A 24374-nucleotide genomic window follows, 5' to 3' on the forward strand; every position below is an offset into this window, starting at 1 on the left:
ACAGAGAGAAGAAAAGAACCATTCCTGGGCTGGCATAATATGAGCAAAGCCTTAGTAGAGCACCCCGAAGACTGAACGTTTTCTGGGACACCTGATGGTTGATGGCTAAAAAAACATACACGGATAGCTGTTGCCAATATTACAAGGACATCATTAATTAGATTTGTATGCCTCCGTGTCTGGAGGCTGTTAGGGTCTGGATGGGTGTCAACAGACTCAAACTCAACCCTGATAAGTCAGAGTGGCTTTGGGTTCTGCCTCCCAAGGACAACACAATCTGTCCGTCCATTACCCTGGGAGGGGGGAATCATTAACCCCCTCAGAGAGGGTCCGCAACTTGGGCGTCCTCCTCAATCCACAGCTCACATTAGAGAAACATCTTTCAGCTGTGGCGAGGGGGGCGTTTGCCCAGGTCCGCCTGGTGCACCAGTTGCGGCCCTATTTGGACTGGGACTCACTGCTCACAGTCACTCATGCCCTCATCACTTCGAGGCTCGATTACTGTAACACTCTCTACATGGGGCTACCTTTGAAAAGTGTTCGGAAACTTCAGATCCTGCAGAATGCAGCTGCGAGAGCAATCATGGGCCTTCCTAAATATGCCCATGTCACACCAACACTCCGCAATCTGCACTGGTTGTCGATCGGTTTCCGGTCACAATTCAAAGTGTTGGTTATGACCTATAAAGCCCTTCATGGCATCGGACCATAATATCTCTGAGACCGTCTTCTGCCGCGACCAGTTAGGTCCCACAGAGTTGGCCTTCTCCGGGTCCCGTCGACTAAACAATGTTGTTTGGCGGGACCCAGGGGAAGAGCCTTCTCTGTGGCGGCCCCGACCCTCTGGAACCAACTCCCCCCAGAGATCAGAGTTGCCCCCACCCTCCTTGCCTTTCGTAAGCTCCTTAAAACCCACCTCTGTCATCAGGCATGGGGGAATTGAGATATTCCCTTCCCCCTAGGCTTATAAAATTTATGCATGGTATGTCTGTCTGTATGATTGGTTTCTTAAATTGGGGTTTTTAACATTATTTTTAATATTAGATTTGTACATATTGTCTTTTTACTGTTGTTAGCTGCCCCAAGTCTACGGAGAGGGGCAGCATACAAATCTAATAAATAAATAAATAAATAAATGGCAAGTTCAGAATGTATTAGTTGGACCCTGTGCCCACATTCTGGGCATCTACATCTAGATTTGGAAGAAATATTCCGTTGCACACTGTACGCATACACTGCAAAACTCCAGCACTCCACAAGGTGTGTAGTTTAGAGCAACTTGAGTGCACAAAGGTAGAAACTGGACATTGAAAAGGGCCACGTAAGCCCTTTCAAGCATCCAGGCAAGAGCACACTGGTGTGTTCATGCGCATCACTGAGAATACTTCAACTACATGGCAATGAGAGTTTGCTTTTCTATTTTGGCAGTAAAAGCTTATCTTAAAAATTAACAGTGAAATTTGAGCTAACTCTTTTACTGCAGCTCAAAATGTTGTGTCTCCATTGATGGTCATTACCTAAGATAGGAGGAGGAGACCTCTCCCGAGACAATTTTGGATACAGCCAGAGGTGGGCTGCTAAGGTGGAACCGTGACGTGTACTCGTCCCCGTGGCTCTGAGTGCTCGCGGAGTCCAGCGCAACTATGCTACCGCACCTGGGCAGGTGGCGAAATTGTGCGCGGACACGCAAGTACGCTTGTGGCATGTCTGTATGCGATTTCTCTACCTGCCCAGGTGCAGTAGCATAATTGCACTGGACTCTGCTAGCACTCAGAGCCACGGGGGTGACCACACGTCACTGTTCCATCTTAGCAGCCCATCTCTGGATACAGCTCTTCTCAGTAACTGAGGAACACAAATATTTTGGTAAAGGATTTTGTTTTCTTAAAATTAGAAAACAGAAATATTAACCAAGGCAATAGAAGTTGGTGATCATGTTTACTGAGAATCCCTTTTTGGCATTCAAAAGCTCTTGCGCTCCAAGGCTGAAGGATGGCTTTATTTAATTAAACCTGGCCACAGCTGCAAAGAACCCTTACCTCTGTGACAGCTTGAATGGAGGCTCCGTGTTTCAGCAGAAGTTCCATCACTTTAATCCGGTTCTTTTTGCAGGCAATGTGGAGAGGCGTGAAACCATTCTGAAAATGTTTGGAAAGCATTACAAAAATTCCCCCAAAGTATTGCAAAACCTATTTATCCCCTTTCGACATTGCATGACAGCTAAGCCTCACTTTTTAGGATTTGTTTATTTGTTTCTATTTCTCCAGGAGTTTAAAGCAGTGGTACCTCTACCTAAGAACGCCTCTACTTATGAACTTTTCTAGATTAAAAACTGGGTGTTCAAGACTTTTTTTGCCTCTTCTCAAGAACCATTTTCCACTTACAAACCCGACCCTCCGAAACTGTAACCGGAAAAGGCAGGGAGAAGCCTCCATGGGGCCTCTCTAGGAATATCCTGGGCAGAAACAGGGATGGAAAAGGTGGGGAGAAGACTCCGTGGGCCCTCTCGAGGAATCTCCTGGGAGAAAACAGGGCCTCCACCCTCCCTGTGGCTTCCCCAATCGCACGCATTACAGTGATACCTCGTCTTACGAACTTAATTGGTTCCGGGATGAGGTTTTTAAGGTGAAATGTTTGTAAGACGAAACAATGTTTCCCATAGGAATCAATGGAAAAGCGATTAATGCATGCAAGCCCAAAACTCACCCCTTTTTGCCAGCCGAAGTGCCCATTTTTGCACTGCTGGGATTCCCCTGAGGCTCCCCTCCTTGCAAAACTCCACCTCCGGACTTCCGTGTTTTTGTGATGCTGCAGGGGAATCCCAGCAGCACAAAAATGGGTGCTTTGCTGGCAACGGAAGTTCGGAGGTGGGGTTTCCCAGTGAGGGGAGCCTCAGCAAAATTGCAGCATTGCAAAAACACGGAAGTCCTTGAAACCCCACCTCCAGACCTCCGTGTTTTTGTGATGCTGAGATTTCATTGAGGTTCCCTCACTGGAAAACCCCACCTCCAGACTTCCATTGCCAGCGAAGCCCCTGTTTTTGCGCTGCTGGGATTCCCCTGCAGCATTGCAAAAACATGGAAGTCCGGAGGTGGTGTTTCCCATGGAGGGGAGCCTCAGGGGAATCCCAGCAGCGCAAAAATGAGCGCTTTGCTGGCAACAGAAGTCCAGAGGCGGGGCATCCCAGTGGCGGCGGCTTGGGTTTGTAAGGTGAAAATAGTTTGGAAGAAGGGGCAAAAAAATCTTAAACCCCGGGTTTTTATCTCGAAAAGTTTGTATGATGAGGGCTTTGTAAGACGAGGGATCACTGTATTTGCTTTTACATTGATTCCTATGGGAAAAATTGCTTCTAGTTACAAACCTTTCTACTTAAGAACCTGGTCACGGAACGAATTAAGTTCATTAGTAGAGGTCCCACTGTATATGTGACAGATTTAGTATTGGTTTCCTATCTGGGTGGGGGTGGATGGCTCACCAGTAGCGGAAATGGAGTGGCGCACACAGTTCCGGGTGATGGTGAGTGAACACACACATCAGCGCAAGATTTGGCTTTTGCACATGTGCAGGAAGCAAAATTTTGCACGAGGATGCACGCGGATGCGAGATATTGGTGCTTTTCAGTGATTTTTTTGCTTCTGTGCATGCGCGGAAGCAAAATAATCACCGAAATCTCATGCCCCTGCGCATCTTCTCATGAGATTTGCTTCCTGAGCATGCGCAGAAGCCAAATCTCACTCCAACACACTGGTCACCCGCAGCTGCGCACGCATCAGCACCAGTAATGGCGGTAAGTTGGAACCCCCGTCTGGACAGGAGGTCCATTTTACCCCCTTGCAAAGGAGAGGTAGGTTGGGCTGGGAGAGAGGATGGGGGCTCTAAAAAATCCCCCTCCCAGAAAGCTCCCATGATGGAAAGTGAGTTTGAAATGGCGTCTCTTGCTCCTGGTCCAATTTCTTCAGTAAGCACCAATGATGGGGGGGGCTACCAGTTCATCCCAGTAGTAACAGTGGGAGGCTCTGCCCACCAGGCTGGACCTCATGATAGACGATCTGCTCATTTTCTTGGTGAAAAATGGGCCTTCTGTTGCCTTCCCCCAGCCCCCAGAAGCACTCTGCAGGCCTCCCAACTCAGGCCCAACCTAGCTGGTAAATCATCTGTCTGGAACCCATGCCACATCTCGGACATCAACACCCTTGAAAACCTCCAAAGATATTTCACCAGAAGAGCCCTTCACTCCTCCACTCGAAACAGAATACCCTACGAAAATAGACTAACAATCTTGGGTCTAGAAAGCTTAGAACTACGGCGCCTAAAACACGATTTAAGTATTGCCCACAAGATCATATGCTGCAATGTCCTACCGGTCAATGACTACTTCAGCTTCAACCGCAACAACACAAGAGCACGCAACAGATTCAAACTTAATATTAACCGCTCCAAACTTGACTGTAAAAAATATGACTTTAACAATCAAGTTGTCGAAGCGTGGAACTCATTACCGGACTCCATAGTGTCAACCCCTAACCCCCAACATTTCTCCCTTAGACTATCCATGATTGACCTCTCCAGGTTCCTAAGAGGTCAGTAAGGGGCGTACATAAGTGCACTAGTGTGCCTTTCATCCCCTGTCCAATTGTCTTTCCTTTATCTCATATATCATATATATTTTCTTCCTTCCATATATCTTCTCCTCTATTTTTACATATTATCTTTATATATATTACTTCATGTCTATTCTCTTCCATATGTATTGTGTATTGGACAAATGAATAAATAAATAAATAAAATAAATAAAATTTTGTGGGTGGGTGGGAGACGAGAGGGACCCCACTGTGCTCACCAGTGCTTTGGCATTAGGATTTGCCTTCTTGTCCAACAAAACCTTGGCCACCTTGTAATGGCCACAGTGAGCAGCTACATGAAGTGCGGTCAGGTAGTCGTTGGTCACATCATCCACCGGCACGTGGTGCTCAATCAGGAGCTGGACGCAGTTGAGATGGTCCCCTTGGGTCGCCATGTGCAACGGAGACAAGCCATTCTAGAGGGAGAAAGGGAAGGAGAAGAGTAAGAAACCCACCACTGGAAATGAAAGACAAGACCAATATCTGGTTCTTGTCTACAGTCGCTACTCAGCTGGGGGGGGGGGGTATTTATAGGGAGAGGCTCCAGCAAAACCTTTCTTTTTTATATACAGTATATAAAATTTTATTATTTTCAAAAACAAAACAAGACATATATACAACCCCCCCCCCCCAACAAAACATGTAATACAGGAGGAGCTCTAATCGCTCCACTCTTGGTTGAAGTCTTTAGTAATAAGCTTTTATTGATTAGATCCTATCAAAGGAAAAGTAGCATATTTCATATTTCTGTTAATTTCAAAATACAGTAAAATGGTAGGGAAGGTTTGCCTATTTGCCGATGACTCTAAAGTGTGCAATAGGGTTGATATTCCTGTAATATGGTAAAAGATTTAGCTCAAAAAATTTCTACCAGTTCTGCGTACCTGACTATACCCATAGGGGCCCATCACCGAATTATAAGTACAATTGCTACCAACCTGCCTTCCATTGAGGACCTGTATACGGCACGAGTCAAAAAGGGGGCTGTCAAAATATTTACAGACATCTCACACCCGGCATTGTTTCAACTCTTCCCTTCAAAACGATGCTATATAGAGCACTGCACACCAAGTCAACTAAACCCGAACAGTTTTTCCCTGAACGCCATCACTCTGCTAAACAAATATTTCCCCCAACACTGTCAAAACTATTTACTAGGTCTGCACTACTATTACTCTTCTCACCGTTCCCATCACCCATCTCCTCCCACTAATGACTGTATGACTGTAACTTTGTTGCTTGCATCCTTACGATTTATATTGACTGGTTCCTAATATGATTGGATTGCTTATTTGTACCCGGACTATCATTAAGTGTTGTATCTTATGATTCTTGATGAATTAATCTTTTCTTTTATGTACACTGAGAGCACATGCACCAAAGACAAATCTCTTGTGTGTCCAATCTCACTTGGCCAATAAAGAATTCTATTCTATTCTATTCACTTGGACAATAAAATTCTATTCTATTCTTTTCTTACACATTCCCGTGCTTATCAGAAAAAGAGGTATTCTCTATTCTATTCTATTCTACTCTATTTCTATATCTATTCCTATTCTATTCTATTCTATTCCTATTTCTATTCTATTCACTTGGCCAATAAAATTCTATACAATTCTTACACATTCCTGTGCTTATCAGAAAAAGAGGTATTCTGTATTCTATCCTATTCCTATCTATTCTATTCTATTCTATTCCTATTTCTATTCTATTCACTTGGCCAATAAAATTCTATACAATTCTATTCTTACACATTCCCGTGCTTATCAGAAAAAGAGGTATTCTGTATTCTATTCTATTCCTATTCCTTTCTATTCCTATTCCTATATCTATTCCTATATCTATTCCTATTCTATTCTATTTCTATTTCTATTCACTTGGCCAATAAAATTCTATTCTATTCTTACACATTCCCGTGCTTATCAGAAAAAGAGGTATTCTGTATTCTATTCTATTCTATTCCTATTTCTATTCTATTCACTTGGCCAATAAAATTCTATTCTATTCTATTCTTACACATTCCCGTGCTTATCAGAAAAAGAGGTATTCTGTATTCTATCCTATTCCTATTCCTTTCTATTCGATTCGATTCCTATTTCTATTCTATTCAATTGGCCAATGAAATTCTATTCTATTCTATTCTTACACATTCCCGTGCTTATCAGGAAAAGAGGTATTCTGTATTCTATCCTATTCTAGAGGTATTCTGTATTCTATCCTATTCTAGAGGTATTCTGTATTCTATTCTATTCACTTGGCCAATAAATTCTATTCTATTCTATTCTTACACATTCCCGTGCTTATCAGAAAAAGAGGTATTCTGTATTCTATTCTATTCTATTCTCTTCCTATTTCTATTCTATTTACTTGGCCAATAAAATTCTATTCTATTCTATTCTTACACATTCCCGTGCTTATCAGAAAAAGAGGTATTCTGTATTCTATTCTATTCTATTCTATTCCTATTCTATTCACTTGGCCAATAAAATTCTATTCTATTCTTACACATTCCCGTGCTTATCAGAAAAAGAGGTATTCTGTATTCTATTCTATTCTATTCTATTCCTATTCCTATATCTATTCCTATTCTATTCTATTCCTATTTCTATTCTATTCACTTGGCCAATAAAATTCTATTCTATTCTTACACATTTCTGTGCTTATCAGAAAAAGAGTTATTCTGTATTCTATCCTATTCCTATTCCTTTCTATTCTATTCTATTCCTATTTCTGTTCTATTCACTTGGTCAATAAAATTCTATTCTATTCTATTCTATTCTTACACATTCCTGTGCTTATCAGAAAAAGAGGTATTCTGTATTCTATCCTATTCTGATTCCTTTCTATTCTATTCGATTCTATTCCCATTTATATTCTATTCACTTGGCCAATAAAATTCTATTCTTACACATTCCTGTGCTTATCAGGAAAAGAGGTATTCTGTATTCTATCCTATTCCTTTCTATTCTATTCGATTCTATTACTATTCTGTTCACTTGGCCAATAAAATTCTACTCTATTCTTACACATCCCCGTGCTTATCAGGAAAAGAGGTATTCTGTATCCCTCACAACCACTTTTGTCCAAACAATATTACTCTAAAAACTTGTTTACATACAAAAGTATTATAGTCCGAAAGGTTTCAAAACAGCTTCTACTTCCTGTGATTTTGGGTTGAGCTTCCTGCAAAGAGCTGGAGGACAGACCCTGCTTAGCTTCCAAGCCTAAACTAAATTGAGCCAAGGGTGCCATCTACTGAGACAGGAGGGTAGCTTCAGAAGACTTCCTGAGACCACTTGGAGTGACCAGACAAACTGCAGAACAGAGGTCTTCAAACTTGGCAACTTTAAGACTTATGGACTTCCACTCCCAGAATTCTCCAGCCAGGATAGGTCAGGAAGGTCAAAGGGACACCCCCGTTGTAAACACCTGATTGGTTGGATTGTATAAATACGTTCCAAGGCGCCAGAATAGAAGCTTTAGTTCCTAACACCATGGGAAATTTGTCTTTTCCCATGGTCTTAGGTGACCCTTGTGAAATGTTTGTTCGTCCCCCAAAGGGGTCCCGACCCCCAGGTTGAGAACCATTATTATTATTATTATTATTATTATTATTATTATTATTATTATTATTATTTATTAGATTTATATGCCGCCCCTCTCCGTAGACTCGGGGCGGTTCACAGCACAATTAAACAATTCATAACAAATCTAATAATTTACAATTTAAAATGTTTAAAAAACCACATTATTACGCAAACATACATACAAACATACCATAAATAAATTGTATAGGCCCGGGGGAGATGTCTCAATTCCCCCATGCCTGACGACAAAGGTGGGTTTTGAGGAGTTAACGAAAGGCAAGGAGGGTAGGGGCAGTTCCAATCTCTGGGGGGAGCTGGTTCCAGAGAGTCGGGGCCGCCACAGAGAAGGCTCTTCCCCTGGGGCTCGCCAACCGGCATGGTCTACTAGGACTCCAAGATCCTTCTCACAGTTACTACTATTAAACAAACTCACTATACTGTACCAATCCATTTTCCCCCTTGCCTAAATGTAGAATCTTACTTTTTCATTTTGTTAGATGGTGCCCAACTATCCCACGAAGTCTATACTGCGCCCACCCTCTTGGCCAGTGCAAGGCTACCAAAATTTTTACTACTACACTGTGGGTGTGGCTTATGCAAGATGCCCTGCATTTTCTTTCAACAGCTTTCAGTGCAGATTGGGTGCTTTGGGGTGGAGCTCCATTTTCACTATCCCACTGCGTTCCCCCACATCCGGGCAGCAGCCCACCCCCTGCTCTTGGCCTTCCGAAAGGCTGTGAAAACCTGGCTTTGGCCGCAGGCCTGGGGGCCATGAATGTCAACACCTAGGCACAACCGAACAGTGATTGACTGCTATGAATGTGTGTTTGATTGGATCATTTGTTAGTGTTTTTATAATTAGGCTTTTATTATTTGTTTTTGACTTCTGCATCTTTGTAATTGTATTATTCACTGTTGTAAGCTGCCCTGGGTCCCATGGGATTGGACGGCACAGAAGTCTAATGAATTAAATTAATTTAAATTAAATTCTGTATCTTAAGCCTATCTTTCAGAGTGTTGGCTAATCCTGCCAGCTAGGTGTCATCTGCAAATTTGACGAGTGCCCCATCTATCCTCTTGTCCAAGTCATTGATGAAGATGTTGAAGAGTTCCGAGCCTAAAAGAAAGATTTGGGGTACCCTATTGCATACCTCTCTCCATGTAGATATTATTATTATTATTATTATTATTATTATTATTATGTCAATACAACACAGCAAACGAGATCACTATGCTGGATTTCATATTTCATCACCAGTGGGGTGCTTCCCAAGCACCTAGGACTGCGTGATGTAGCGGCGAATTATGTTTGCCGATCCCAGTAAAGCGGCCTTTTGCAATTGACAGATGGAGATTTTGTCAATTCCGATGGTTTTCAAATGTCCGCTGAGATCCTTTGGTACTGTGCCCAGCATGCCAAGTACCACTGGGACCACTTTCACTGGCTTATGCCAGAGTCGTTGCAGCTCAATTTTTAGATCTTTGTATTTCACTAATTTCTCTAGCTGCTTCTCCTCAATTCTGCTGTCCCCTGGGATTGCGATGTCAAAATGATCCATACTTTCTTTTTCTCCATGATCACAATGTCTGGTGTGTTATGCTTCAGAATTCGGTCAGTCTGAAGTCCCACAGTAGTTTTGCTTGCTCATTTTCGTGGGACTTCTGATTATTATTACTATTACTATTACTATTACTATTACTATTATTATTGTTTATTATTTAGATTGGTATGCCGCCCCTCTCCGAAGACTCATTTAGGTCTACATGTTGGGTGTGGTTGGTCAACCAGTTATGAATCCATTTGGGGGTGATGCTGTCTAAACCCACATTTTTCTATCTTATCAAGTAACTAGGCTGTGGCATTCTTTATCAAAAGTCTTACTCCCATAAGCATTCCTCTGGTCCACTAATTATAGCCACAGTATTCCTCTTGTCCACTAATTTTGTCGCTTTGTCAAATATTTATCTGGCATGATCTGTTTTTGACAAACCCATGTGGGCTGTTCGTTATGACTTTGTTTGCCTTTAGGTGTTCACCGATTCGTTGCTTGATTAATCCCTGGCCAAACTGTGACAAAACCTGAAAATCCTGTTTGAATAAATGATCACCTGAGACAGGAAGAAAAAAAACACTGAATGTCAATAGGCAATCTATCTGTCTTACATGCTTGGTCCCTTAATTCTCACCTGCTGACCGGCAGAAAAGACAGAAAGCAGCATGTTTCTGTTTAAAAAACTAAGACACAGAGCTGGGTGAACCAAGGAATCAGAGAACCTGCCATGAGGCGAGGGAGGCGTTTGCCCAGGTTCGCCTGGTGCACCAGTTGCGGCCCTATTTGGACCAGGAGTCACTGCTCACAGTCACTCATGCCCTCATCACCTCGAGGCTCGACTACTGTAACGCTTTCTACATGGGGCTACCTTTGAAAAGTGTTCGGAAACTTCAGATCGTGCAGAATGCAGCTGCGAGAGCAATCATGGGCTTTCCCAAATATGCCCTTGTAATACCAACACTCCGCAGTCTGCATTGGTTGCCGATCAGTTTCCGGTCACAATTCATATGACCTATAAAGCCCTTCATGGCACCGGACCAGATTATCTCAGGGACCGCCTTCTGCTGCACGAATCCCAGCGACCAGTTAGGTCCCACAGAGTGGGTCTTCTCCGGGTCCCATCAATTAAACAATGTCGCTTGGACAAGAGCCTTCTCTGTGGCGGCCCCGGTCCTCTGGAACCAACTCCCCCCAGAGATTAGAATTGCCCCCACCCTCCTTGCCTTTCGTAAGCTGCTTAAAACCCACCTCTGCCGCCAGGCATGGGGGAATTGAGATACTCTTTCCCCCTAGGCCTTTACAATTTTATGCATGGTATGTCTGTATTTATGTTTGGTTTTTATAATAATGGGTTTTTAACTGTTTTTAGTATTGGATTGTTATTATATGCTGTTTTATTACTGTTGTTAGCCGCCCCGACTCTGCGGAGAGGGGCGGCATACAAATCCAATAAATAGATAGATGATAGATAGATAGATAGGTAGGTAGGTAGGTAGGTAGGTAGATTGATAGATAGATAGATAGATAGATAGATAGATAGATAGATAGATAGATGATAGAGAGAGAGAGAGAGAGAGAGAGAGAGAGAGAGAGATAGATAGATAGATAGATAGATAGATAGATAAATAGATACATGAATGAATGAATGAATGAATGAATTCTACAATTGCCCCACTTCACAACTGAGTGCAGAAGTTCTAGTCTAAGCTACAGAGTTTTTGTTACAAGGAACACAAAATAGAATTCTAAAGAGGCATCGCCTGTCCCACCTAAATGCAAGGCTATTCCTAAACAGGAAAACAAGAGAAATCATGGATTGAAGTGAATTTCCAACCATTCAGGCCAACAAAGATGGATACAACGGGAGACTTTGGAGTCTGTGATTCCTCAAATCCTGAATTGCACAACATTACCTTCGTTTTGGAAAGAAGGGGGGCGCCACGGTCGAGTAGCATCCGTACCACTTGTTCGTGGCCACTTCGGGCTCCACAATGCAGAGGCGTCAGTCCATCCTGAAGGAAATAAAGTTACAGCTCTTTGAGGAGAAAACCAACAAAACCAGGAAAGTGGCATAGTGGTTAGAATGTAGTACTGCGGGCTAGCCCTACATGGCATTGGACCAGAGTACCTCCGGAACCGCCTGCTACCGCACGAATCCCAGCGGCTGATAAGGTCCCACAGAGTTGGCCTTCTCTGTGTCCTGTCGACTAAGCAATGTCGTCTGGCGGGCCCCAGGGGAAGAGCCTTCTCTGTGGCGGCCCCGGCCCTCTGGAATCAACTCCCCTAACCACAGCCCTACCCTCAAACCCCTAGTTTTTATACACTGGGAAAGGTCCTACAGGTGTCTTGTATAGAGCAGGGGTCTCCAACCTTGGCGACTTTAAGACTGGTGGACTTCAACTCACAGAATTCCTCAACCAGCAAAGAACACCGGACCAGATTATCTCAGGGACCGCCTTCTGCTGCACGAATCCCAGCGACCAGTTAGGTCCCACAAAGTGGGTCTTCTCCGGGTTCCGTCAACTAAACAATGTTGCTTGGCGGGACCCAGGGGAAGAGCCTTCTCTGTGGCGGCCCCGGCCCTCTGGAACCAACTCCCCCCCAGAGATTAGAATTGCCCCCACCCTCCTTGCCTTTCGTAAGCTTCTTAAAACCCACCTCTGCCGCCAGGCATGGGGGAACTGAGATACCCTTTCCCCCTAGGCCTTTACAATTTTCTGCATGGAATGTCTGTATGTATGTTTGGTTTTACAATAAGGGTTTTTAACTGTTTTAATATTGGATTGTTATATGCTGTTTTTATTACTGTTGTTAGCCGCCCCGAGTCTACGGAGAGGGGCGGCATACAAATCCAATAAATAAAATAAAATAAATAAATAAAATAAACTCTGGGAGTTGAAGTCCACGAGTCTTAAAATTGCCAAGGTTGGAGACCCCTGGTGAAGATGATGCAATTCTACGCACCTCGTCGTAGAATCCTCAGAAATTGCAATTGACAAAAAGATAGTGTTTGTTGTATACTCTCATCTGTGAGCTAACGAAAAACAACCAAGAATATTGTATTTCGGGAAAGGTGCATCATTCGAAGGTGTTCAAGCTAGATCCTTGAATTTCTGAGGTTTGATAACACATCAACACATTATTTAGCTTCTGGAACTGATGGGACTCATGAAGCGGCCATCATTTCAAAAACTACCTGGAAAAACTCCCAACTTCACAAAACCACAACTCAGTGTTGCTTCACACAGCTATAGAAACATAGAAACATAGAAGTCTGACGGCAGAAAAAGACCTCATGATCCATCTAGTCTGCCCTTATACTATTTTCTGTATTTTATCTTAGGATGGGTCTATGTTTATCCCAGGCATGTTTAAATTCAGTTACTGTGGATTTATCTACTACGTCTGCTGGAAGTTTGTTCCAAGGATCTACTACTCTTTCAGTAAAATAATATTTTCTCATGTTGCTTTTAATCTTTCCCCCAACTAACTTCAGATTGTGTCCCCTTGTTCTTGTGTTCACTTTCCTATTAAAAACACTTCCCTCCTGAACCTTATTTAACCCTTTAACATATTTAAATGTTTCGATCATGTCCCCCCTTTTCCTTCTGTCCTCCATACTATACAGATTGAGTTCATGAAGTCTTTCCTGATACGTTTTATGCTTAAGACCTTCCACCATTCTTGTAGCCCGTCTTTGGACCCGTTCAATTTTGTCAATATCCTTTTGTAGGTGAGGTCTCCAGAACTGAACACAGTATTCCAAATGTGGTCTCACCAGCGCTCTATATAAGGGGATCACAATCTCCCTCTTCCTGCTTGTTATACCTCTAGCTATGCAGCCAAGCATCCTACTTGCTTTCCCTACCGCCTGACTGCACTGTTCACCCATTTTGAGACTGTCAGAAATCACTACCCCTAAATCCTTTTCTTGAAGTATTTGCTAACACAGAACTTCAAGCTCCAGGAAGGTCCTGCTTTCTCCTACTAAAGTGACATTTATTTGGATTTTTTTTGCGCCTTGGCACTTCTCACAATGTTCCTCCAGGACAGTGTGTCAGCTAATGTCACTTTCTTTAAGATGGTTGAAGCAGTTTGTGACAGGCCAATTGCTTGTACTGCTTTACTTCATGGTGGAGGCATATTTTACCCGTAGCCTTGGTCTATGAGACTGAGCTCTCGTATTTCCCATCATGTCATTCTTTGGCTGCAGAACACATCCAGCCCACGACTCTCCTAAGCTCCATTTAATTCAATTCAATTCAATTCATTGAGCCGGGGTGGCGTAGCAGGTAGAGCGCTGTACCGCAGGCCACTGAAGCTGACTTGTAGATCTGAAGGTCAACGGTTGAAATGTCATCAGCGGCTCAAGGTTGACTCAGCCTCCCATCCTTCCGAGGTAGGTCAAATGAGGACCCGGATTGTGGGGGCAATAGGCTGGCTCTGTTAAAAAGTGCTATTGCTAACATGTTGTAAGCCGCCCTGAGTCTAAGGAGAAGGGCGGCATAAAAATCAAATCAAATCAAATCACATCACATCACATCAAATCAAATCAAATCAAATGAAATCATTAGATTTGTATGCCGTCCCTCTCCGTAGACTTAAACCTGAAAGTGCCATAGAGTTCAAAATCCTGAGCGGGAAAGCAGGACTGAGTAGGTTCATCAGGCCTTTAGATGGCTTTCTTGTTCTTTGGTTCCTCCAGGTATTTGTTTACTGGGATCTCAGATGCTCCAGGTAACCGTGAATGTGAGTGGTTTATACCTTTGCTTTAGTCACCAGGTTAAATTACGAGTACAGTGGTCAGTGTTCCCTCTAATTTTTGTGGTGGGTGGGCGGAAAAGTATAGTGTCTGAGCGGCAGTCCCTTCGGGACTGGGCAGCAAATAAATAAATAAATAAATAAATAAATAGATAGATAGATAGATAGATAGATAGATAGATAGATAGATAGATAGATAGATAGATAGATAAATAAATAAATAAACAAACAAATAAATAAAAAACCCACCCTGTTTTGCCTCAGAGAATTTCAAAATAAAATACTGTACTGTGTGTCTATAACAGTGAGCTCATAATAGGGCAACTCTATCAATATCAAAATGCCACTTAAATAGCTGAGCTAGTTTCAAACTAGATTTTGATTTTCTTTCTCTCTTCCTTACTCCCATTCTTTTTCTTTCTCTTTTCCTTCCTCTCTTTTTTCTATCTGTTTCTCTCTCTTCCTCTCTTCCTCTCTCTCTCCTTCCCTCTCACTCTTTCCCTCTCGGCTTCTGGACAGGTTTGGAAAACTCTGAGTTGATGATGATTTTTAAGTGAGCGATTGCTCACTGCTCAGCTTAGAGGGAACTATGACAGTGGTACCTCTACTTAAGAACTTAATTTGTTCCGTGACCAGGTTCTTAAGTAGAAGCAATTTTTCCCATAGGAATCAATGTAAAAGCAAATAATCAGTGCAAACCCATTAGGAAAGAAATAAAAGCTTGGCATTTGGGAGAAGGAGGAGGAGGAAGAAGAGGAGGAGAACAGTCGCTGCTGAAGGAAGAAGATGAAGTGACTGGAATCAAAAAAATCCAAAACTTTAAGGCTTAAAAAAAAAAGAGGGACTCTGAGGCGGCGAGGAGGAGCACACGCCTCTCATATACTAAGCGCAAGGCTGCCTCCTATACACTGCGCCAGAGAGAGAAACCCAGGGGAGCGAGAGGGGGAAACTACCTGCTCCTTTGACCGAAAGATGGCTGCTGCTGCTGCTACCTGCTTCCTTTTCCTTCCCATGCTGAAGGGCTGCCCTCTCCTCTCGCTCGCTTGCTTTGTAGCCGGCACCTTTCCTTCACTGTGGTGACTCCTTGGTTTGGCTGAAGCCGAGTTGATCCGGACAGAGCGAAATACCCCCTTTTGCCTTTCCGTGCCCAGATGCTCTGGGAGGCAACCTTGCACCAGGTGTATGGGAGGCAGCGCCAGGGAGTCACCAGAAGCAAAGTGGTTTATTCCCTCTCTAAGTGCCCAGAGAAAAGAAAGCACTCCATTCACTCTGGGCTGCCAAAGCCTCCTTAAGCAACACCAAAAGGTTCCTCTGGCAGCCCAGAAAAGCCCTATTGGCCAGGATTAAAGGGAAACTGGCAGGAAACTGGCCGGGCCTTCGTGCCGCTCTCAAATTTCCTGGGAAATTTTTCCGGGCTCTGCTTCTTAAGTAGAAAACAGTTCTTAAGAAGAGGCCCAAAAATCTTAAATACCTGGTTCTTATCTAGAAAAGTTCTTAAGTAGTGGCATTCTTAGGTAGAGGTACCACTGTATAACAACATGACCAAAGCTACCCACATAACCACAATTGCAGGAAACAGAATCAGCCGTCAGCTTGTCTTCTACCCAAAAGCACTTGCAACTCATCCATCCTAAGTGCCCTTCAGAAAAACTAGATCTTAACCATTTCATGTCATTGTATGCCACTCATTCCTACAGGTGCTTCCTGGAACGAGGTGGCGTTATCCCTGTTCTTAAAAGAGGGGCCCACTACTACAGCTTGCATTTGTGGGCCCAGATGGTAACATTCCCTAGGACGGTGATGGCGAACCTTTTTTTTGGTCGCCTGTCCAAAAGGGTGTGTGTTTGTGTGCTAGCATGCGTGCACATCCCCGCCCCCTTCCCTCCTCCCCCATGCTGCCCCCCACACCTGTGCACCACCACTCCTCATCCCTGCGCATGTGCACAGGCCTCACTGAAGCCTGGTAGGTGAAAAAAAATCATCAAATGGAAAAATTGGAACTTTGGGAAAAAAAATACTTCCGGTTTACAAGAATGGTGGAAGGTCTTAAGCATAAAACGTATCAGGAAAGACTTCATGAACTCAATCTGTATAGTCTGGAGGACAGAAGGAAAAGGGGGGACATGATCGAAACATTTAAATATGTTAAAGGGTTAAATAAGGTCCAGGAGGGAAGTGTTTTTAATAGGAAAGTGAACACAAGAACAAGGGGACACGATCCGAAGTGAGTTGGGGGAAAGATCAAAAGCAACATGAGAAAATATTCTTTGACTGAAAGAGTAGTAGATCCTTGGAACAAACTTCCAGCAGACGTGATAGATAAATCCACAGTAACTGAATTTAAACATGCCTGGGATAAACATATAACCATCCTAAGATAAAATACAAAAAATAGTATAAGGGCAGACTAGATGGACCATGAGGTCTTTTTCTGCCGTCAGACTTCTATGTTTCTATGTTTGCCCGTTGTGCTGTTTCTTGCATTCTGGGGCTTCAGGGAAGCTTTCCCGAAGCCTCTCGTGTGTGAAAAACAGCACAATGAGCAAACCGGAAGTTCCAGAAAACGTACTTCCGGTTTCCTGTTGTACTGTTTTTTTTGCACTCCGGAGGCTTCCGGGAAGCTTCCTGAAGCCCTGGAGTTCAAGAAACAGAACAACGGCAAACCGGAAGTGCATTTTTTCAAACTTCCGGTTTGTCCGTTGGGTGATTTATTTATTTATTTTGCCTCCGGGGCATCAGGGGAGCTTCACTGAAGCGTCCTGAGGGCGAAACGGCCTTCCCCAAGCTGATACAGGGGAACGCCTCGCGAATGCACCATCATAGCCCTAGGATACAGGTTTCGGGGAAGGGCAGACACCGCCTGGAATAAACAATTTCCTGAGTCACACGGGACAAATGAAAGCAACTCCAGCTAATTTGGGACTTGGTACTTTGCTTGTTCCACCCACCAAAGAGGAGAGATGAGGATAAATGTGTGGGCAGCATAGCTATTCATAAACCAATTTATTAAGACAAGATACGATCACCTGAACGCCATGTCAAAGAGGTTCAAAACCATCCAGATGAACACCAGAAAAATATAAGGACCCATCAGTACAATAATGAATAGAAAATGACATTCCGGAATGCCAGCAAGCTTAGAGCCATAAACAAGATCTATACAGCGTGTTATTTAGCTGTCACATCAGCTCTTTTATTTATTTAAGCCACATCAATCTCTTCTTTTCCACGCATTTTTGGGAAGTGCTTTCAAAGCAGCTTTGATGATTCCCTGAGTGTATAGCATGCTCCATTAACCACCGTGATATGCTGGGGAGCATCTTTTAGGCAGGGGAAAATGGTGTTGTTGCTTTAGTCATTGAGATCCCATCTAGTAAGGGCAATCTTATTTATTGTTTAGATCCTGTTGTATTTCAAATGCCAAAGTACAAAGTTCCCTTTCCTTCTCTTCTCTTCTTCTCTCTTCTCCTCTTCTTCTCTCTTCTCTTCTTCTCTCTTCCCTTCCCTTCCCTTCTCTTCTTCTCTCTTCTCTTCTTCTCTTCTTCTCTCTTCCCTTCCCTTCTCTTCTCTTCCCTTCCCTTCTTTCTTCTCTTCTCTTCTCTTCTTCTCTCTTCTCCTCTTCTTCTCTCTTCTCTTCTTCTCTCTTCCCTTCCCTTCCCTTCTCTTCTCTTCCCTTCCCTTCCCTTCTTTCTTCTCTTCTCTTCTCTTCTACTCTTCTCTTCTTCTCTCTTCCCTTCTCTTCTTCTCTCTTCTCTTCTTCTCTCTTCCCTTCCCTTCCCTTCTTTCTTCTCTTCTCTTCTCTTCTTCTCTCTTCTCTTCTCTTCTTCTCTCTTCCCTTCTCTTCTGTTCTCTTCTTCTCTCTTCCCTTCCCTTCTCTTCTCTTCTCTTTTCTTCTTCTCTCTTCCCTTCCCTTCCCTTCTCCTCTCTTCCCTTCCGTTCTCTTCTCTTCTCCTCTTCTCTTCCCTTCCCTTCTTTCTTCTCTTCTTCTCTCTTCCCTTCCCTTCCCTTCTCTTCTCCTCTCTTCTCTTCCCTTCCCTTATTTCTTCTCTTCTTCTCTCTTCTCTTCTCTTCTTCTCTCTTCCCTTCCTTTCTCTTCTCTTCCCTTCCCTTCCCTTCCCTTCTCTTCTTCTCTCTTCAATATTCTATTCCATTCTATTCTATTCCAAGCATGGGCAGCAGAGGTCTCTGGCCATTTTTCTGTTTGGTAGTGTCCTGAGTGCTGAGCAGGCACCATTGCCATAGGATTGGTTGCTAGGTTGGCCAGAAAGCTCTCTTGGTGATTCTAACACATGGCAACTCCAAATCCCAACTAGCAAATGCTCTGTCCTACACATTGGGAAGAAGAATCTGAACTCCAAATACGAACTGAATAATCAAATTATCACAGATAATCCCCACTCGGTTAAAGACCTTGGTATACTAATAACAAAAGATTTAAGTTCCAAAGCCCACTGCAACAATATAGCCAAGAAGGCTTCAAGAGTTGTAAACCTAATCCTACGTAGCTTCTGCTCCGGCAATCTCACACTACTTACCAGAGCTTGCAAAACTTTTGCCAGACCCATCCTTGAATACAGCTCATCTGTTTGGAACCCATATCGCATCTCAGACATTAACACCCTTGAAAATGTCCAAAGATACTTCACCAGAAGAGCCCTTCACTCCTCCACTCGAAATAGAATACCCTACGAGACTAGACTTTCAATCCTGGGCTTAGAAAGTTTAGAACTAAGACGCCTTAAACAAGATCTAAGTATTGCCCACAAGATCATATGCTGCAACGTCCTGCCTGTCGGTGACTACTTCAGTTTCAACCACAACAACACAAGAGCACACAACAGATTTAAACTTAATATTAACCGCTCCAAACTTGACTGTAAAAAATATGACTTCAGTAACCGAGTTGTCGAAGCGTGGAACTCATTACCGGACTCCATAGTGTCATCCCCAAACCCCCAACACTTTACCCTTAGATTATCTACGGTTGACCTATCCAGATTCCTAAGAGGTCAGTAAGGGGCGAGTACAAGTGCACTAGAGTGCCTTCCATCCCCTGTCCTATTGCTTTCCTATATCTCCTATACCAGTGTTTTTCAACCAGTGTGCCGTGGCACACTAGTGTGCCGCGAGACATGGTCAGGTGTGCCGTGAAGAAGGAAGCTCAGGTTCCGGTCTTGCAACTTTTTGCTGAGAGAGAGAGTGAGAGAGAGAGAGAGAGAAAGAAAGCAAGAGAGAAAGAGAGAGAAAGAAAGCAAGAGAGAGAGAAAGAGAGAGAAAAAGAGAGTGAGGAGAGAGAGAAAGCAAGAGAGAGAAAGAAAAGAGAGAAAGCAAGAGTGAGAAAGAAAGCAAGAGAGAGAGAGAGAAAAGGAGAGGAAGGGAGAGAGAGAGAGCAATGAGCAAAAAGGGGAGGAAAAAAGAGAAATGAGAAAATGATTGAGACAGAGAATGAGAGGAGAGAGAAACAAAAGAGAGAGAGAAGTGACTCTTGATTTAAAGCATATGATAAAAAGCACCCAAAGTATAAGAGAGAAAAAACCCCCAGCCCTCACCTTTTTTTGGAAATGGTTCAAGAGTGTGTATACACACACACAAGGGTGGGGAGGAGACAGGGATGGAAAAAGAGAGGAGAGGGTCTTAGGGTGTCATTTTGTGTCATTTTGGTTGGTAGTGTGCCCCCAGATTTTGTAAATGTAAAAAATGTGCCGCGGCTCAAAAAAGGTTGAAAATCACTGTCCTATACCTTTCTTCTATTCCCATATCTCTTCTTCTGTTCTTTCATTGATATGTTCTATTCCTATATCTTCTCTTCTCTTCTTTCTTAGATATATTTTACTATGAGTATCTTCTCTATAACCTTAATCAGGTATTTTACTATGTGTATATAGATATATACCCACTAAAACCCTCATTGTGTATTGGACAAAATAAATAAATAAATAAATAAGATTATTAGGGAGCTGCTCCCAAAGAAAAAGAGGAATAAACCTACATGGGGCCCAGGGAAGCATCTAAGGCAGTGATGGCGAACCATTTTTTTCCTCGGGTGGCAAAAGAGCATGGGCGCGCACTATTGCACATGCCTGAGTGCCCACACCCATAATTCAATGCCTGGGAAGGGCGAAAACAGCTCCCCCCCCCCCAGAGGTCTTCTGGAGGCTAGAAATGGCCTCTTTCCCAAGTTCTGGTAGGCCCAGTAGGTTCGTGTTTTGCCCTCCCTAGGGATGGGGTAGGGCCTTTTTACCCTAGTCCAGCCTCCCCGGAGCCAAAGTAGGGTAAAAACACCTTCCCTTATCCCTCTGGAAGCTATCTGGAAGCCAAAAACGCCCTCCTAGAGCCTCTGTATGAGCCAAAAATCAGTTGGTCGGCATACACATGCATGTTGGACTAAGCTAGGGCAACGGCTCACGTGCCAACAGATATGTCTCTGTATGCTACCGTGCCATAGGTTTGCCATCACTGATCTAGGGCAACCTCCCCCAGAGTCACAGGAACAATAGCAAAATAGTACTTAGATTTATATACCACTTCTGTAAAGCTTTACAGCCTCTCTAAGCGGTTTACAGAGTCAGCCTATTGCCCAAAACAATCTCGGTCCTCAGTTTACCCACCGCAGAAGGATTGAAGACTGAGTCAACCTTGAGCCTGATGAGATTCGAACTGCCAGGTTGCAGGCAGGAGAAGTAGCCTGCAGTACTGCACTCTAACCACTGCGCCACCAGAGCTCTGAATAATTATTACACTGAGGAACAACTATTAACACAATTTCTGTTGAGTTTGATTTTTGAGCTTTTTTATAGTTAATTAGGCATGCTGGTTTCAAAACTGTAGTTAGTTTTCTTCTACCACATCAAGTTTTTTTTTCTCTACACCTTATATATATATAATAAAGTTAACTGGGTAGCATGAGCATCAAATTGTATTTTTTACATAGCCATCTTGCTAACTACACAGAAAATCTTGGTGCAGTTAGTGACGAGCAGGGTGAGCGATTCCACCAAGATTTGAAGGTCATAGAGGCACGGTATCAACGGAGATGGGATGTACAGTGATCCCCCGATTATTGCGAGGGTTCCGTTCCAAGACCCCTCGCGATAATCGATATTTCAGGATGTAGTGGTGCGGAAGTAAAAACACCATCTGCGCATGCGCGCCCCTTTTTCCATGGCCGCACATGCGCAGATGGTGGAGTTTGCGTGTGGGCGGCGGGGAAGACCCGGGGAAGACCCAGGGAAGGTTCCTTCGGCCGCCCAACAGCTGATCTGCTCCGCAGCGCGGCAGCAGCGAGGAGCCGAAGATGGGATTTCCCCGTTGCCCAGGCAATGGGGAAACCCCATCTTCGGCTCCTCACTGCTGCCGCACTGCGGAGCAGATCAGCTGTTGGGCGGCCGAAGGAACCTTCCCTGGGTCTTCCCGCCACCCAGGCAAAGGGGAAACCCCAAGATCGCTTGCCGCTTGCCCGTTCGCCCGCCCGCCCGCCCGGCTGCTCGCTTGCCGCTCGCTTGCCGCTCGCTTGCAGCGCGGCAGCAGCGAGGAGCCGAAGATGGGGTTTCCCCGTTGCCCAGGCAACGGGGAAACCCCATCTTCGGCTCCTCGCTGCTGCTGCGCTGCCGAGCAGATCAGCTGGTGGGCGGCCGAAGGAACCTTCCCTGGGTCTTCCCGCCACCCAGGCAAAGGGGAAACCCCAAGATCGCTTGCCGCTTGCCCGTTCGCCCGCCCGCCCGCCCGCCTGCTCGCTTGCCGCTCGCTTGCTGCTCGCTTGCAGCGCGGCAGCAGCGAGGAGCCGAAGATGGGGTTTCCCCGTTGCCCAGGCAACGGGGAAACCCCATCTTCGGCTCCTCGCTGCTGCCGCGCTGCCGAGCAGATCAGCTGGTGGGCGGCCGAAGGAACCTTCCCTGGGTGCCGCCCGCCGCTCGAGAGTAAGAGGGGGAGAGATAGAGAAAGAGAGAGAAGGAAAGAAAGAGATGAGAGAGGGAGGAAGAGAGTGTGAGAGAGGAAGAAGCAAGATAGAGAAAGAGAGAGAGAAAGAAAGATGAGAAAGGAAGGGAGTGACGTCATCGGGTGGAAAAATCGCGATATAGCGTTTCACAATGATTGAGATCGCGAAACTCGGGGGATCACTGTACTATTGTTGGAGCATCATGCGAGAATGTCCACAGATTAAACACTCCAGAAAGAGCTATAAGCAATTTTTTTTTACCTTAATATGCATAATTATCGTTCGATTAAAAAACAACTATTTGTATGAACACAATTTAACTTGCAGTAACTATTAAAGCCTTTGTATGAATAAAATTATTCTTTGTAAACAGTATATTGGAGTTGCAAACACTGCACTAATGATGAGGCTGTTGAGCTGAAGATGGAAGAACTGACCACATAATCCAACGCTGTTTTGCAACACAGAGGAACAAAACAATGGTGGTCACTCTTACCCTTGTTTTGGCATCAATTTTGGCTCCTCTGTCAAGTAACAGCTTTACCATGTTGGTGTTCCCTCTTTTGGATGCTACGTGGAGGGGCGTGATGTCATTCTGCAGGGAGATGAAAGAAAAAGCTTTTGCATTTCACCTGGGTGCAATCTCTTTCCCGCACTGTGACTCTTGAGGTGCTCGTTCTTATACCGTTTTAAATTGTCTCCTCCCTTCCTGGAGGAAAACCGAGGAAGGGGAGGGGGAGAGGAAAAAAATCTCTCTTCTGCAGGGATTTCTTGTGTGTCCAATCACACTTTGCCAATAAAAAATTCTATTGTGTTCTGTTCTGTTCTGTTCTATATTCGCCTCTTTTCTATATTCTATTCTATTCTATTCTATTCTATATTTTTTCTATTCTCCTCTCCCCTCCCCTTTCTATCTCTCCATCTCTCCATCCATCCATCCATCCATCCATCCATCCATCTATCTATCTATCTATCTATCTATCTATCTATCTATCTATCTACCCATCCATCTTTCTATCTACCCATCCATCTTTCTATCTCTCCATCCATCCATCCATCTATCTATCTACCCATCCATCTTTCTATCTCTCCATCCATCCATCCATCCATCTACCCATCCATCTTTCTATCTCTCCATCCATCCATCCATCTACCCATCCATCTTTCTATCTCTCCATCTATCCATCCATCCATCCATTTATCTATCCATCCATCCATCCATCCTTCTATCTCTCCATCTATCTCTCCATCCATCCCTCCATCCACCCATCTTTCTATCTCTCCATCCATCCATCCATCCACCCACCTATCCACCCACCGAATGTAGTTTTTCTGAAGCTTTTTCCTCCAGGCCTAACTAGGTGCTAACAATTATCCTGGTTTGCAGGATTGTTTTCATTGTTATTCTGAAGGGGGGTTTTTTTCAGCCCTAATCAGGGGATAAAATATGGTTTGCCTGTTGGGTGGGTTTTTTGCAACACCTCCGTGCCCTCATCATCATGGGCTCAAAAGGTTCTGGGTCAAGGGAGTAGCCCTAAACAAAATAGGTAGATAATTTTTTAAAAATAGATTGTGACCTACCCTGGCGGTAAAGTCCACAGCTGCCCCGCGATTTAATAGAAGCGTAGCTACGTTGATGTTCCCATAGTGAGCAGCTATGTGTAGAGGAGTGAAGCCACTCTGAAAGATAAAGAAAAACAACCACAACATACACAGCAAAAGATCAATTATTGTTATTATTATTATTATTATTTTTCAAATGTCTCCCAGGAGCTCCTATAATGCATATTTCCCCAAATAAGGTAGGTGTTCTTATTTTCACCACTATTTTACTGAATGGACTGTTTGAAGATGGGGAGGTTGGGAGAGCTCAGCAGAAAATATATTATATTGGGAGAGGACAAGCAGAAAAAAG

General features: G+C 44.0%; 1 protein-coding gene across 2 annotated transcripts in view; it reads right to left on the reverse strand.

Annotated features, from left to right (window-relative positions):
- Positions 1–24374, reverse strand: part of ANK3 (ankyrin 3) — a 460069-nt gene that overhangs the window by 173722 nt on the left and 261973 nt on the right. For both annotated transcript variants that reach the window (XM_070752072.1, XM_070752071.1), the window contains 5 exons: positions 24041–24139; positions 22956–23054; positions 11676–11774; positions 4841–5038; positions 2040–2138 (listed from right to left, as the gene is read on the reverse strand). In XM_070752072.1, coding sequence (XP_070608173.1) covers positions 2040–2138; positions 4841–5038; positions 11676–11774; positions 22956–23054; positions 24041–24139 — 594 coding nt within the window. The remainder of the gene's footprint in view (positions 1–2039; positions 2139–4840; positions 5039–11675; positions 11775–22955; positions 23055–24040; positions 24140–24374) is intronic.

The sequence above is a fragment of the Erythrolamprus reginae genome, chromosome 5 (assembly GCF_031021105.1).
Source record: "Erythrolamprus reginae isolate rEryReg1 chromosome 5, rEryReg1.hap1, whole genome shotgun sequence".
Taxonomy (NCBI): Eukaryota; Metazoa; Chordata; class Lepidosauria; order Squamata; family Dipsadidae; genus Erythrolamprus; species Erythrolamprus reginae.